Source organism: Vombatus ursinus, unplaced genomic scaffold (assembly GCF_900497805.2).
Source record: "Vombatus ursinus unplaced genomic scaffold, bare-nosed wombat genome assembly UNPS02014817.1, whole genome shotgun sequence".
In the NCBI taxonomy this organism is placed as follows: Eukaryota; Metazoa; Chordata; class Mammalia; order Diprotodontia; family Vombatidae; genus Vombatus; species Vombatus ursinus.
This window is the reverse complement of record NW_020954595.1, coordinates 1,175,837-1,190,893: the sequence shown is the minus strand read 5'-3', so window position 1 is coordinate 1,190,893 and position 15,057 is coordinate 1,175,837. Positions and strand designations below refer to the sequence as shown.

The 15,057-nt window shown below is 49.4% G+C and overlaps 1 protein-coding gene across 2 annotated transcripts in view; it reads left to right on the top strand.

The window, feature by feature from the left end:
- Positions 1-932: 932 nt before the first annotated feature.
- Positions 933-15,057, top strand: part of OXSR1 (oxidative stress responsive kinase 1) — a 98,462-nt gene continuing 84,337 nt past the window's right edge. For both annotated transcript variants that reach the window (XM_027835788.1, XM_027835787.1), the window contains exon 1: positions 933-1,038. In XM_027835788.1, the coding sequence (XP_027691589.1) occupies positions 969-1,038 (70 nt within the window). In that variant the 5' untranslated portion in view covers positions 933-968. The remainder of the gene's footprint in view (positions 1,039-15,057) is intronic.

The following is a 15,057-nucleotide window of genomic DNA, read 5'->3' as shown; positions in this document are numbered from 1 at the left end:
GAACCGAGGGCCCGGGCGGCCGCCCCACTTCTCTGACAGGCGGGTTTCCCTCGCCAACAGCCCCGGAGACCCAGGCCCCTGGGAGGTCCGAGCCCGAGCGGACCGAGGTCCCGGGGCCGCCGCGGACACCCCACGACGTCTCTCCGCTGCCGGGGTCGCGAAGCGCCGACCTGCCCAGAAGTGACGTCACCGGACCGGCAGGCAACTACTTCCGGCCCCGCAGTCATTTCCCCCCTACCCTTCCCCATTCCACCCATCAGACTTTCCGCCTCCTCCCCACCGCAGGCCTGCGGGAGGAGCCGGGGCGCCCTGACGTCACGCCGGAAGTCGCTAGGAGCCGGCCGCGGGCGGGGCTCTGGCTTTTGAAGGAGGAGCTCTTGGCGCTCCACGACGCGCGCCCGCCTCGGAGGCGGAGCTCCGCATGACGGCCGGCCGGCGGCTCCGCCCCCCTCGCCCCGCCCCCCCGCTCCTTGGGCTCGGAGCTCACTGCGGGGGGCGGAGCTACGCTGGCGACTTTGCGCCAGGGCGCCATGTTGAGTGTGGCCTTACGGTGCGCTTCTCGGCTGTAATGGTAGGGCTGGGCTCGTCCTGTCCTTGGTCACTCCTTTATCCCATCAGTCGTTCATTAGGCTACGCCTCCCTGACGTAAGCGGACTCTCCTCGGCCCACTCTTCGAGCCGAAGTCCGCGGACGGGACACACTCAAGATGGCGGCGCGGGCGGGGCGGCGACGTCACCACGCTGCGCTTCGCCTCCGCGCGGCGGCGGCGGCGGGCCTGGCAGTTGGGCGGGGCCGGGGGGTGGGGCGGGGCCGGGCGGAGGCGCGGAGTGAGGCGCCCGCTGGCTGCTGCTGTCACTCCTGCTCCGGCTCCGGCTCGGGCTCCGGCTGCGGCCCCGCTCGACTTTCTATCCCCGGCGTGCCTGGGGGCGGGGGCAGGAGGAGGTCGAGGAGGCCGGGGCGCAGCCGCCATGGCCGAGGATGCGGGCGCGCTGCCCTGGTCCATCAACAGGGACGACTATGAGCTGCAGGAGGTGATCGGTGAGTGCGCGTGCGCGGGAGCGGGAGCGGGCGCGCGCCAAGGGTTCGGGGGCGCGCGCGCCCCCCAGGTGCTTCTCCGCCCCCCCCTCCTTGGCACCTAGGAGGTGCTTAATAAAAGCAGGGGCTGGGCTAATTAGCCGGAATTGAAACTGACTGACGTCTGGGGGGGCGGGGCGTGAGCAAGCGCGGCAGTGGCCCAGGGGGCGTGGACGCAGGCTCCCGCATCTATTAGGCGCTTGTTGTGTACAGGGCCCAGTGAGTACCCCCGCTTGCGATCTAGAGGGGGAGACCACGGGACCCGCACGGGCTAATCATTCAACAAAAGCATTTATTGAGCGCCTACTGTGTTGCTGGCATCGTGCTAAGCGCTGGGAATACAAAGAAAGGACAGAGGCAGCCCCTGCCTTCCAGGAACTCACGGGCTAATGGAGGGGACGGAGCACGGACAACTAGGGATAAGGGAGGTGTAGGTTGGATGAGTTGGAGATAATCAATATAGGGCAAAATGGAGAAGACTTGGGAGCTCCTGGAGGGCAGGGGCTGCCTTTGGCCTTTCTTTGTATCCTCAGTGCTTAGCACAGTGCACACAGTTGGTGCTTAATAAATGCTTGCTGACTGCCTGGACCTGGGATATCAGGGAGCTCCTCTCAGCCCACTGCTTTGCCACTTTTGGCTTCCAGAGCTGCTTGGGACACGGAGGGGTTAAGTGACTCGCTGAGGGTCACAGGGCCCGGGTGTGGCTGAAGCAGGACGTGCCTTTTACAGGTTTCTACAGCCCAGGGGGAGGGAGCCAGGTTTTGAGGAGGAGGCCCCTGAGCCAAGGAAACTAGGGATTCTGAGAGGAGTGGCTCCCAGGCACTGAGAACTGCCTGTGCAGAGGCGGCTTGGGGAGGGCAGAGAGTGCTATGTTTAAGGAACAGCCAGAAGGCAGGTCTGGCCAGACCAGGGAGGGTCTGCAGATGAGAAGGCACGAACCCCTGCCCCCTGGGGCTGAGCTCTGAAGGAAAGGGTCTGGTGTCAGGAGTGCGGGGGCCTAGAGGACGGGAAGGAGTGTGGAGCAAGAGGCTGGAGCCAGACCTTACGTGTCAGGGGGAGGATGACCTGTGTTACCCTGGTCACCCCGGGGCTGGATTAGAGAGGGCAGGGGCTGCCCCTGCCTCCAGCTCCTGTGTGCTTGCCTCAGTTTCCTTGTGGGGGGCCTTCCCAGCTCTGGCTGCACCATCCTTGGCTCTCTTTGCCAAGCCTGTCGCTGAGTCCCCGGGAGAAGGCAGCCCAAGGCTTTTCTCTTTTAGTGCGTGCCTCCGAAAGGACCCTGTGCCCAGGCTGGGGAGGTAGTTTGCTGGACACCTCTTGAAGAGAAGCATTTGAGGAACCTTTGTGAAGACCTTGCTATCAGGCTGCCTCATCACTGAGCTCTGACTCCACATGTGAAGGCCTTGTTTTAAAATAGCTTGTTTGGGTTTCCCTGACCTTGCTTCTTCCGTTCTCCTTTGATCTTTTCCTGGAGGCCCTTCGGAACGTGCCTTTGTTGCTTGGAGGGCCTGGCAGCATCCTCTGATGGGCCAAAGGAAGCTGCCTGTCTTCACTGTCTGCAGGGAAGCCCATGGTGGTTGGAGAGGGGCATTTGAAAGTGAGGACAGAAGGGCAATAGAGTAGGGTGGGGTAGGGATGGGAGGGTCCCTCTGCAGAAGGACCAAATGAAGAGGGTGTTACTGCTCTCCTTGAGGTTCTAGGTAATTGCTTGCTCTATTAGAGACCCCGTTGGAGAAATGACAGTCCTCCAGTGAGGACCTTTCTCTCCTGGGGCGGAGCTCCTGGTATCACCTGTGGTCTGGGGCCTGGGGCCATGTGTCCAGGGGAGACATGAAGCCAGGTTTTCCTGGCTCTGGAAGCTCTCTAGCCACCAGAATACAGCACATGGTCAGAAAGGAGCCCGGAATGAAACTCTGTGGGCAGCTCCTTCAGCTGCTGCCATGGGGCATGGGGGGGGGGGGCAGGAGAAAGGCCTGGGTGCTTCTTGCCCTGCCCATCGAGCCCGACGACTAAGAGCTAATTAATAAGCTCTGGTGCTAGCACTCTGTGGGTGACAGAGCATTGAAAATTCCTCTCCTCTGCGCAGTTCAGAGTTAGTTTTATCAGTCGATCAACAGGCATTCACTAAGTGTCTATACTGTGCCAGGCACCAAAGTGCAGTAGTCTTCCCCTCAAAGAGTTTACATTTGAATGGGGGAGACCACGAGCGTCAGTAGACATGTACACAAGGGAGCACAAGCCGCTGCTGAGGGAGGGAGGAGGACAAGGGGAAAGAGGGGAGCAGGAAGGCTTCCTGGAGGAAGCCGGGACCTTGCAGAGGTCCAGGCTGAGGAGAGCATTTGGGGCAGAGGAGCTGAAGTCTCGGGTGAGAGGCCCACCGGCACCTGCAGAGGTAGGCAGGGGCAGGGCTGGACAGAGCCACTGAACTCCACAGAAGATGGTTGCATGCTCACACACCTTCTGTTGTCCCTTCTGTTCTGGCCATCGTCCTCTCCGTATCTGAGCCCACAGGAATGTGTAGATAATGAACCGAGGATATTGGTTCTGAGGATTTGCTCTGCTGTGCAGCAGTGCAGCCCAGGGATGGACTTGGGGATGGAGGCTTTTCTTTTTCTACCTTTAAAGGAGTCTTGCTGGCGGAGTCATAGGATCAAAGAAGGAATCTCAGAGCCCATCTAGTGCAGCCCCCTCATTTTACAGATGGGGAAACAGAGTCCTCCGTTAAGCCCCACCACCAAATCACGAGCGTCTATTTGAGCAGTTTCCATTTCGAATACCTAGCACAATACTGCTCTTGAAAGGCAGTGTGATGCAGGATTGGAGGCAGGAGAAATCTACATCGGAAGGCCTGGCTCCAGCCCGCAGCGGCCCCTCCGCCCTCAGAAGGGAATCCACCTCGCTGGAGCTGGCATTTTGGGTCTCCTTTCTAGTCTCGACCAGAAATTTTTTTTTTTACCTTTTCCTCCAATGAAAAGGAAAATCACTTCTTACAGAGCTGTTAAAAACAGCTCTTAAAAGAAGTTTGAAGCACGTGAGTTCAAACAAGTTTCCGTGAGCCGGAGGCCCCTTAAGCCAGTTGGGTAGAAGCTGCCATGTTAATGTTTTCCTCAGCCTCCACCTCCACCATCCTTCCCGTCTTGGTTGGGCTCCTGATTATATTGGCATTTGAGGAACAAATATTGGAATGCATCTCTTGGTTGAACATATGTTAAAATATTTTGGAGCAGATGTGTTTCTGCACCTCAGATGGTTTTTTTCCTCTCTCCCCTCCCCCCCCACCCCCATATTCCTCAAGACTTAATCTTGCCAGCAAATGCCTATGGCCATGTGGTTTAGCAATCTTGTAACACTCGCATATTTGGAGACTGTTAATGCGGATTGGAAAATTGCTAATTCGTTTTCTTTTCATTTCTGATTCTTTCTGATGGATTGAGGTTAGGTGGGGAGGTGATTGTTCAGCTATGTCAGGCGGGGCTGCTTGGGGCAGAGCCAAGAAGTTAGGACTTCCAGGGAGCCTTGCTCACCATCCAGTTGGAGAGGAAGGTGTAGAACCATTGAGTGTTTATCGTAGCCTGGGATCAGAAAGTTGTTCTCTTTGGAAATCAGTTTTCAGCAGCCTGACTCACCTTGAGAAACAATCCACTCTTTCCTTCTTTTCCTTCTCTCTTCTTTAGGAGGGGCTGAATACCTGCTTTTTCATCACTTGATTCATTACCCACAAATATCCCTTTTGATATTTCAAAATATCACTTTTTTCCAGTCCATGGGGCTGAGGTGCATCTGAGTGGTGGCAGTGAGATGCCTCCCGGAGGGACAGGGTGGTAGTAGACTGCCAGTAAAAGGGGGCTGTAATCTCAGTGTTTGAAGATGTAGTGTTATCTCTGGTTTTTGGTATTTTTGCTTATTTTGCCACCTACTTCCACTTAACATTTTAGTTTGGTTCAAGCTGTCTGCAGGCTGGTCAGTTAGCCCTGTTTGCCAGTGGTCTGTGTATGCAGAGCACCAGGAGTTTTTTGAGCGCTTTAATGAATTTTTTTTCACCCTTTGTTGTTCACACTCTGAGTAGGTTATATGAACTTGCGACTCAGCATGAGTATTAAAGGTTGCCTTGTTTCAAAATGATAACCTTTTAAATAATAGAAATGTAAATTCTTTTTCTTTCTCAGGTTCAAGTAGAGGCAGCCGGTTGTACGGTGGTTAGGACACTGGGTCTGGAGTCAGGAGGACCTGAGTTCAAATGTGGCTTCAGACACCCCCTAGCAGTGTGACCCCAGCTTAACTAAGTGTGACCACTTAACCTTTGGCTGCCTCAGTTTCCTCAGCTGTAAAATGGGCATCTTTAGTGCCTACTTTCCAGCATTGCTTTGAGTATCAGATGAAATAATGTCAGTAAAACACTTAGCACAATATAGTATATGTAGGTAGGTAAGCACACCGTAAGTGCTTGTTTCCTCCCTTCCATCCTTCGGGTAATATTTCAGGCGTCTTTATGAATGGGTGGTCTTTGCTACCCTTTTTCTTTCTTGTAAAACAAAACCATGCTGCAAATATACAAATAATCCACATGGAATTTGTATTTTTTTGGGGGGGGGAATCTATGTCTCTTTATTGGACTTGAAATTGGGTCCAAGGTTGGGTTTTGCCAGTATCCCGAGTCTGTTTGTCTGTCCTGGCTTTTTGCTAGCCACCCCAGCTAGTTAGAATTTTTTAGTTTACAAAGTAAAGGACTTAGTTTAACTGTACTCTGTTCCCCCTTCTACCGTCTTCTGGATGTTTCTTCAGGATCAAATACAACATGCCAAGTAAAATTCACCAAAAAGAGTAGAAGAACAGAGGTAATTCTAAAGGACTAAGATGGCCAAAGTGGAGATTTTCTGAGAACTCTTCAAGATTTATGACTCAAATTTCGAACTAGAAAGGAAACTTAGAAATCTTTCAGTCCCGTCCCCTCATTTTTCACATAAGAAAACTGAGGCCCAGAAAGGGGAGATGACTTTGCAAGATCCCACAGGGAGTGAGTAGCAGAACCAAGATGCAGGGGCACTGTGGGAAGGGGCCCTTCCTGGACTGGTCTCTTTCTACCTGGACCTGCGGCATTCCTGGTGATTGGTTCTCTGGTCCCTGCTGGAACCAGGTGGCCGGCCTAAAATAGCTCTGGCTTTTAGGATGTCTATCTGCATATTGAGTCAAAATCTATTTCACCCTAACTTTTGTCTTTTGCTTCTGATTCTGGTCTCTGGGTGTGAGCAAAACAAGTCTGAACCCCCTTGTGCATAATACCCATTAAAACATCTGGCCAGCCATCTTGCCTCTCTCCCCCCACTCCCTTTTCTTGAGATGAAACATTCCTAGTCCTTGTATAGGGCTGTTTTGATCCCCTTTGACATCCTGGTTTTCCTTCTCTGGATGTTTTCCAACTTGTCAGTATTCTTGCATGGAACAATTCTCCAGATGTGTTCTTACTAACCACCATCTCCCTTTCTGGAAATTGTTTCTCCTAAAGCAGATGCCTATTATAACCCATGTTGAGCCAACAGAGTAGTAGCCTCCTAGAAATCCTTAGGAGATCTTGCTTTAGAGGGTAGAATAAACGAGATTTGTAATTAGCACATTTCTAGAATTGTCGATTTGTCAAAATCCCTGAGAATGAAATATTTTCAAACATTTTCCCCAACATTATTTACATGATTCATTGCATTTGTTGAACAGATAACCAAACATATACTAATTTGACATTCTGAATGTATCAGGTTTTTCAAACTACAACATTTTTTTCCCCTTTAAAAGAAGGTGAATATTTGATTTGCAACTTCTGAAAACAACTCTGCCATTTGCTTTTAAAGCCAAGCGTTGGCAGTAGTTAGCATCCTGGGCACAATCTCCATAGCCTGGGTTTTCTCTTTGGCCTCAGTCATGGATCCTGGTTTACACTTACATTCTTTGGTCATTTTTTTTTAATGGTGATAATGAAAAGCCAGAAATCAGAGAGGAAGGAAATGGGAGAGAAAAATGATGCCCAGATAGAACTTTTCAACCAGACATTAAAGGGATCAGCAAGTATGATATGTAAAGCATAGCGGTGGAGAGGTCACAAATGTTTTACCAGAGAAAAAGCTGGGAAGAGGGCTCGGAGCACGACTTGGAGCCACAATCTCCTTATGACAGCGGGTGGTTTTTAACAGTGATCTTGCCATGTAACCAAGTATGGTAAATCAGACCAGTAAATTCACCTCAGCACGTAGCTGTCACTGACACTTGATGTCTCTCGCACAACCATGGAAGGTCAGTGCTTGCTCAGAATACAGTGTATTTATCAAATCAAAGAGATTTATCTGCTCATAAGATCCATTCCAGGCTGAAAATCTATGACCCTTAGGGGAAGAAATGTGGGGGGAAAGCATTTGGTTAAAGACAAAAAGGAGAGAGAAATAGAAGCGATCTTTTATTGGGGGCATATGATGTAGACCACCGAAGCAGCTGAAGGAAAGGGTTGCTGAATTCCTGGTTTAAAGACCCAGCCTGTCCCAGATGTAAGATAGCATTATGATGGAAGATTTCAGCCACTTGTAGATCTTGTAGCAGCCTTTGGCTTAAGAAAGGACATCTGAACATTTTCTTAGAATTATGGAATGAGTCAGTTGTCCAGCATCTTTGGGGTGTGGGTCATCCAGCTTCTTGTAGGCCTTTACTGATGGAGAATGGGCTACCTTTTGAGGCAATTCAAACCAATTTGAGATAGCTTTTTTTTTTAAATTTTTTTTTAGGCAATTGGGGTTAAGTGACTTGCCCAGGGTCACACAGCTAGAAAGTGTCAAGTGTTTTGTCTGAGGCCGGATTTGAACTCAGGTACTCCTGACTTCAGGGCCGGTGTGCTATCCACTGCACCACTTAGCTGCCCCAAACACTCAAATTTTTTTTTTTTACTTTTTGGTGAGGCAATCAGGGTTAAGTGACTAGCCCAGGGTCACACAGCTAGTAAGTGTCAACTGTCTGAGGCTAGATTTGAACTCAGGTCCTCCTGACTCCAAGGCTGGAGCTCTATTCACTGCACCATCTAGCTGTCAATGAGATAGCTTAATGGCTGGAAATTTTTCCTTCTGTCAAGCCAAATTTTGCCCTCCTGAAATTGAGGCATCTTAATGTAGTGGATAGGACACTGGACTTGGAGCTGGGAAGCCCTGGGCTCAAATCCTGCATCAGACACTTATTAGCTGTGTGACCCTTGCCAAGTCACTCATCTCTCTGTGCTTTAGTTTCCTTATCTGAAAATGAGGTGATTGGACTCAGTGGTTTCTGAGGTTTCTTTCAGCTATCACTGGTTCTCATTGTGCCTTCTTTGTCCAAGCAAAACAAGCCAGATCCCTCTTGTGTGACAGTCCTTTTGCCATGTAAAGATCGTTCATCTCGTTTCCGGGCTGAGTACCCCCGACTTCTGTTCCTGACCTCCTGCTCCTCTGACCAGCTTAGTCACGCTTTTCCGGATGTGCCTATTTGTCGGTGCCATACCTGGCAGCAGACGCAGCATTCCACGTGGGCTCTGAGCAGGACTGCTTCCTTCTAAACGTTTGCTTTCTGTTACCTGCCCCGTCTCAGTCATGGGACTGTTTTGAGGCTCACGGGAGATGAGGCCTGGAAAGCGCTTTGCAGACTTGAAAGCAACACACACACACACACACTCACACACACACACACACACACGTCTGTGATTGTCATCTGAGTCAGCCCCAACCCAGCCTCAGGTGGTTGGCTTGGCGTGGCTTGCTGACCTTGTTTTCTCTGAGAGGTTAGAAGCAGCAGCTCCTCCTCTGGCCCCAACTTTAGCCAGCAGGGAAGAGAGGTTTGAAGTCAGAACCTGGAGGGAGGGACTATGTCATTTTACTGTTCTTGAGAGCCAAGGGCAGTGCCTGGTATATCGCAGGTGCTTAAATGCTGTTTTGAGTGATTGACATGCCTTCCATTTTAGGAAAGGAAATTTTAAACAGTTCAGAGGAAAGAGGGGCGTGGTTTTCTTGTCCAGAGACTGAAAAAGGAAAGATGGCCAAGAGAATTGAAAGGTTCGCAATAGTGAAATCAAGGTAAAATGCCATACAGAGAGCTTGCGTGGATGAAAGGTACAGGCACAGTGGTTAGAGTGCCAGACCTGAAGTCAGGAAGACCTGAGTTCAAATCCGCCGTCAGACACTTACTAACTCTGTGACCCTGGGCAAGTCATTTAAACTGCTGTCTGCCTCAGTTTCCTCAACTGTAAAATGGTGATAATGATAGCACCTACTTCCCAGGGTAACAGTCCTGGGGATCAAATGAGAAACTATTTATAAAGCCATTTGCAAACCATAAAAGCCCTAGATAAATGCTGGTAGCCGTTTTAACCAAGTACTGGGCACATTCTTCAATAGGAGGAATCTCTTCTGGTTGAGGAATCGGGGGCCTGAATGGGGGAGCTGGCCTTGGGGCTGGGCTTCATGGGAACCACCATTTTAGGGGGATATTGACAAGTTGCTAAACATTCAGAGGAAGGACAGGGATGTTGAGGGACCACAGGATCGTCAGATTAGAGATGGAGGGACCTCAGAAGAACGTATCAGTCATTTTATGGAGGAGTAAATTGGGGCCCAGGGAGTGCTGTGTGTGTAAGGCCATCCAGGCATTCCAGTGGCCAAGCAGCCATTTGACCTAGGTCCTCTGCTTCCAAGGTCAGTGCCCCATCTATACTGTCTACGCAGGCCAGGTGCCCTTCTCTGTTACACTTGAGGGAGGATTGCTGGAAGATCCTGATATCTTCCTCCAACTTGAAAAGAGAGAAGGATCAAGGGATAGCTTCATTCATAGACACAGTGAGGTGGCTTAGAAGGGCTGGGCTCTGTGCTAGCCCCACCAGACTGTGTGCCAGGCACTATGCTGAGTGCTGGGCATATGAAGAAAAGGCACCGGGGGTCTTGCCCTCAGTGCCTTCCTCTTGCATTCTGCTGATGGGCAGGCAACCAGGACAGTGCATTTACTGGGCACTCCCCGGGTTCCAGCTCCTTGGCCAGGTTGGCAGGTTGCCTAGAAGTCTCAGCATACGTGCAGTGTCTATAGGGAAGCAGTCAGGGACTGAGCTGCTCAGGGCTGTGCATTGCCGTCTGCCTTATAGGGTGCTCTGAGAACTTGTGTCCCCTCCAGTAAGATTAGGGGCAGAGGCTGGAGACATGGATGTCTCTTCGACTGGTTCCCTGAGAGTGTGTACACAATGGCTTCCTGTCATTTCTGAGTGAAGTCTCCAGGTGCAGATTCCCTGGGGAATCTGGAGTTGGCCTTGTGTAGTTGAACATTTTTCATCGATGGCTTGGCTAAAAGTATTGAGGGCGTACTTGTCAAATTTGCAGATGACAGAAAATTGGGAGGGAGAACTGGCACATCAGATGAAGCTTTAGTATTCAAAGAGCTCTTGGACCACGTAGACTCAAGTAAAAGAAAATGCACCAGGAATAGATGTAGAAGCCTGTATTTGTGTTTGAAAATGGGCTCTTTAAGTATAAGATTGGGCCAGCAGGAGGTAGACAGCAGTTCATTGGAAAAAGATGGAAGATTTTTGGTGGACTTTAAGGTCCGTGTAATTTAGCAGCAGACCTTCTTATTTAGTGCCTGTTGTGTTCAGGCCCAGTGACGGAGTGAAAGAAAGACCAAAGGGAAACTGGTCCTGTGTTCAAAGAGATTTCATTGAATGGGGGAGACAACACGCATACATGTAAGTATATGTGTTATACGTAAAAAATGGCTCCCAGATAGTTTGGGGAAGAAGGGAGGTCAGGAGAAGGTTCACCTAGAAGTGGGTGGATGTGGAGATAGAAAGGACCAGATTTGGCCACTGATTGGCTACGTTGGGTGTATGAAAGCGGAGTGGAGAAGGACGCTGAGGTTGTGAGCCTGGGTGGCACCCTGGACCGTGACTGTGGGGGAGCTGGAGGCTGAGAGAAGAAAGGTAATGAATCTGGTTTGAATCCAAACAGAAAAGCAAAGCCAGAAACCCCCCAAGCCAAGTTCTTGCACCTCGGGGCTTCTCGGGAGGCCTGTGAGGTCTTCTCCTTCCAGTTGGGAAATTGTGTGACGGCTCCGAATGGAAGTCAGCCTCCATGAATTGTGTGGCTCCTCTCTCTGCTTCCTTAGTGGACTTGATAACATAACAGTAGCTCATAGTTTTATCTTGCTTTAGGTATGCCTAGCACTTTGCTTCCGTTCTCATCTGATCCCTAGGATCCCCAGGCCTTGGGCGTTGCTGTTATGAACTCCACCTCACTGACGAGGAAGCAAACCTACTGGTTGAAGTTCTTGCTCAGGGTCACGCGGCTCCTAAGGGGATGTGTGTGGAGTCGGGGTGGGGGAATAAGGGCAGATCCCGCTAACTCAGAGGCCAGGGCGCTTCTGTACTGTGCTGTGCCTCCTTTAAACACCTAAAGGAAAGTCGAGATCTTCTGTTTGGGGTGGGCGTAAGGCCAGGCCGGTGTCCCTCCCACAAGTCACATTGGGTCTGGGGTGCCCAGTTTAGGAGAAGGGATGAGCTTCAGTCACCAGAGAGAGAGCAGAAGGGTGGCCCAGATGGGGAAGGACCTGTGATGTTGGACAGGTGTAGCGCCCTGATCCTCCACCCCTCTGGCACCTGTGTCCATGCTAGCAAGTCATAAACACTGTGTACTTGAAAAGATCACGGAGACGAACGGGCCTGTAAGCACTGTAAGTGCTTCTTGCCCAGAAAAAAAGACTGCCCAGGTGACGTTTCTGTCTGCGCACACTTGAAGAGTTGTCTTGTGTTTTTTTGTTCAGTTCTGGAGTGAGGAATGCGGAGCAATGGGTATAGTAAGGTAGAGGGAGGGACAGTTCTGCTCCTTGATTAGAACTTTCTTAGAATTCGTGAGTAACCCACTAGGGAAGTGTGCAAACCCACTCGTACGTGAGCACCAGCCTTGGATTTTTGGGAGTTTCCCTTCTAACTTGGGGATTAGGTTTGGATCGGTCTTTTGTCTCTAGGGGAGAATGGTTATCATCCCTATGTAATATTGAGTTAGAATACATCCCACTCAGCATCATTAGTTGCAGAAATGGCAACCCCTGATTTAGAGTGAATGGAAGTAGTAAAGAGGAAATCTGTTATCTCTTCTCTCAAGCTTAAAAAAAAAAACCCTGCAGATTTTTGTTGTCATCATTGCCCTAGTTATCCTTGTGTTGGAGGAGGGAGGGGTTGCATAGTTAATCCTTGAATCATTTCTCTTTGGCTTTGGAATATATTATGATATTTCCACTCTTCATAATTATGTCTTGGCCAGGCTGTTATTAAAATCATTTTATGAGTAACAAATGGTTGTTTTGTGTAACTGAAAGCCTGCTGAGTGTTAAGGGAAAGCTGAGCTAGGCTTAAAACATTTTTATTGTGAATAATCCACAAAATAGATAAGCCAGAGTTTATTGTCCCTTCAGAAAGAACCAAACAGCAGGGCGCCACCCTTCAGGTTCCAGGGGATTTTAAGGATGTTTGGTCCAAGGTGCCCATTAAGCACTGCTGCTGAGACAGTGGTGGCTGAAGGAAGGCCATCAGGCAGAGTTGGAGGAGCCTACTGCAAGGTGGCGGGGCACCGTTGTATTTGTTTTATTATGTAGAAGTAGCTTTGCTTTGGGGGGTAAACTATTTTGTTGGACCATCCTGAGTTGGAGAAGTGCCTCTGGACATTGTCTCCTTCAAATTAATGAGATGTGGAGAAAACTTAGGATGTTTTTTTAAGGATCAGGATGAAAATATCATTGACAAAGACACTCGAATTTTTTAATGCTCTTAATATGTACACTGGCAAACATACATGTGAATACATAAATGAGAACCAGAAGAAACATTGTACATGAAACCATATGTGTCAGCTTTTCAAAGTCCCTCTTAATATTAAAGTAATAGTAATAGTGACCTTTTTCTGTGTCTTAGACTTACCTGTGTATTTCTCAGTTTGGGTTTTGGTTATTTTGCTATTATTATTGTTATTTTCAGCGTCATTGGATGTGTTTTTATTTCTTCTTCATTAATTCACGTTTCCCCGTATTTACTTGTGCTCTTTGTATTTGTCACGTTTTATGAAATAGTAACAGCCCATTGCATTAACATACCATCTTCGGCTCTTCGCTCTCCCCAACACTCAGTTCCATAGCTTGTTGCCAGTCACTTCGCTGTCATGGATGGCTAGTTGCCCTAGAATCTTCTTTCTTTTTTTGTGAGTCGGTCTTTTTCCATGTTGGTAATGTCCTACTAGTGGCATAGGGTGGCTTAGTGAGATGAGTGGTCAGTTGAACGGCTCCTGGTGTCCAGTTTGGTATCGTTCTCCCAAACTGCGCTGGTTTATAATTCCCTCAGAAAATGAGGGTCCGGTTCTTCCACAGGGGTATCAGGTTTGAACTTTGAAGTATTTTTCCACTTTGATGAGCAAAACGTGGCATCTCAGAGTTGTTTTAATTTGCATTTCTTTGATCACTTTGACCACTCTTTCACGTGGCGATTTACAACTTGTGTTTCTTCTTTTGAATGGGTCTAGTGGAAGGTGAGCCTGGAGGGGTGGGTTGGAGCCAGGTCGTGCCAGATCCTGAACGTAAGGGCAAGTACTTCTGAAGTGCCTGCTCCGTGCCAGGGACCGGACTGAGGCTGAGATACGAAGAGAGAAAGGTCCTGAATAGGCCTGGCTCTCCAGGACGTAATGGGGGAGATCGCATACAAACAACGAAGTGCAGACAAGCTCTAGTCTAGACAGTAACCTCAGAGGAAGGTGCAGGCGTGGAGCGGGGTTGGGAAGGGCACCTGCTTGCAGGTGGAATTCTCAGCTGGAACTTGAAGGAAGCCAGGAGGAGCCCGAGGAGGAGCAGTCAGATGGGAGGAGAGGCAGGACAAAGCAGGATCAGGAAAGGAGCATTGGAGGAGGGGGTGTGCAGCTCCACCCTAGGCCCTTCCCTCCCTTGCCTGCGCCTTCTCTGTTAGCAGTAGTAGTCTTTGTGCACCTTTGTACTTGATGGCTGAGGTTTAGGAGGCTAGCTGAGGGAAGGCAGCATTACTGCTTTAGAGCTGGTAAGAGGTTTTTTTGTTTGTTTGTTTGTTTCGATCAGAACCGCTCATTAACTCACTACTTAAAGTGTGAAGGGATTGTGGTTTGCACCCCCTTAATGTAATGGAGCTATTTGAGATAAATGGCTTTATTTGTGTCCTGTTCCCTGAGCTGTCTGCTTCACGTGGGCATGGACCCGGTGGCACTGTGGAAAGTGGAAAGTCCAAAGGCCTCTGGCTCTGCCAGTCCCTTAGCTGTGGGGGCCAGTAACCTCACTTCTCAGAGCTGATTTCCTTACCTAGCAAAAGGGTTGTTTTGTGGAAGGTGTACTATACAAACTTGAGCTCTCCCTCAGCACGTGGCAGGGAGCTCTGTCCACAATGGATGCTTGATAAACGTTGGTTGAGTTGAATTGAAAAGTGACCAACAGTTGTGTTATCTTGCAGTAATCCAAGTAATGAGGAGCTGATGATGTTATACAAGACAGCAACCTGGTTGGCGAGGCAGCATGGGTGCTTTCTCACTGAGGAGAGATTCAATATAGAAAGGCTTGGGGGGAGGGGCCTTGGGGAAGAGGGAAAGGAGCCCAGAGGACATCAGGTCTGGAAGGGCTCCTACAGTGGATTTGGAGCTGTCCTTTTGAAGTCTTTGAGGGCCATGGAATGATAGAAAAGACATCCTTGGCACAGGGAATGGGATTCCTAAATCCAAATTGGAAATCATCATCATCTAGGTTTTATATTCGAATAAGCTTTATTGCTGCTGGTTTGTTTATTCATTAGGTTTTTAATGCTTTTCATTTCCTGCCCTCTCGACTTACAGATTAACTCAGTTATCTATAATGAGAGTTTGTCTACTGCAAAAACTCTTGTAGTAAAAAAAAAAAAAACCACTCCCAAATTGAAACTATAAATGGCTAAAGGTTGATTTTATATTT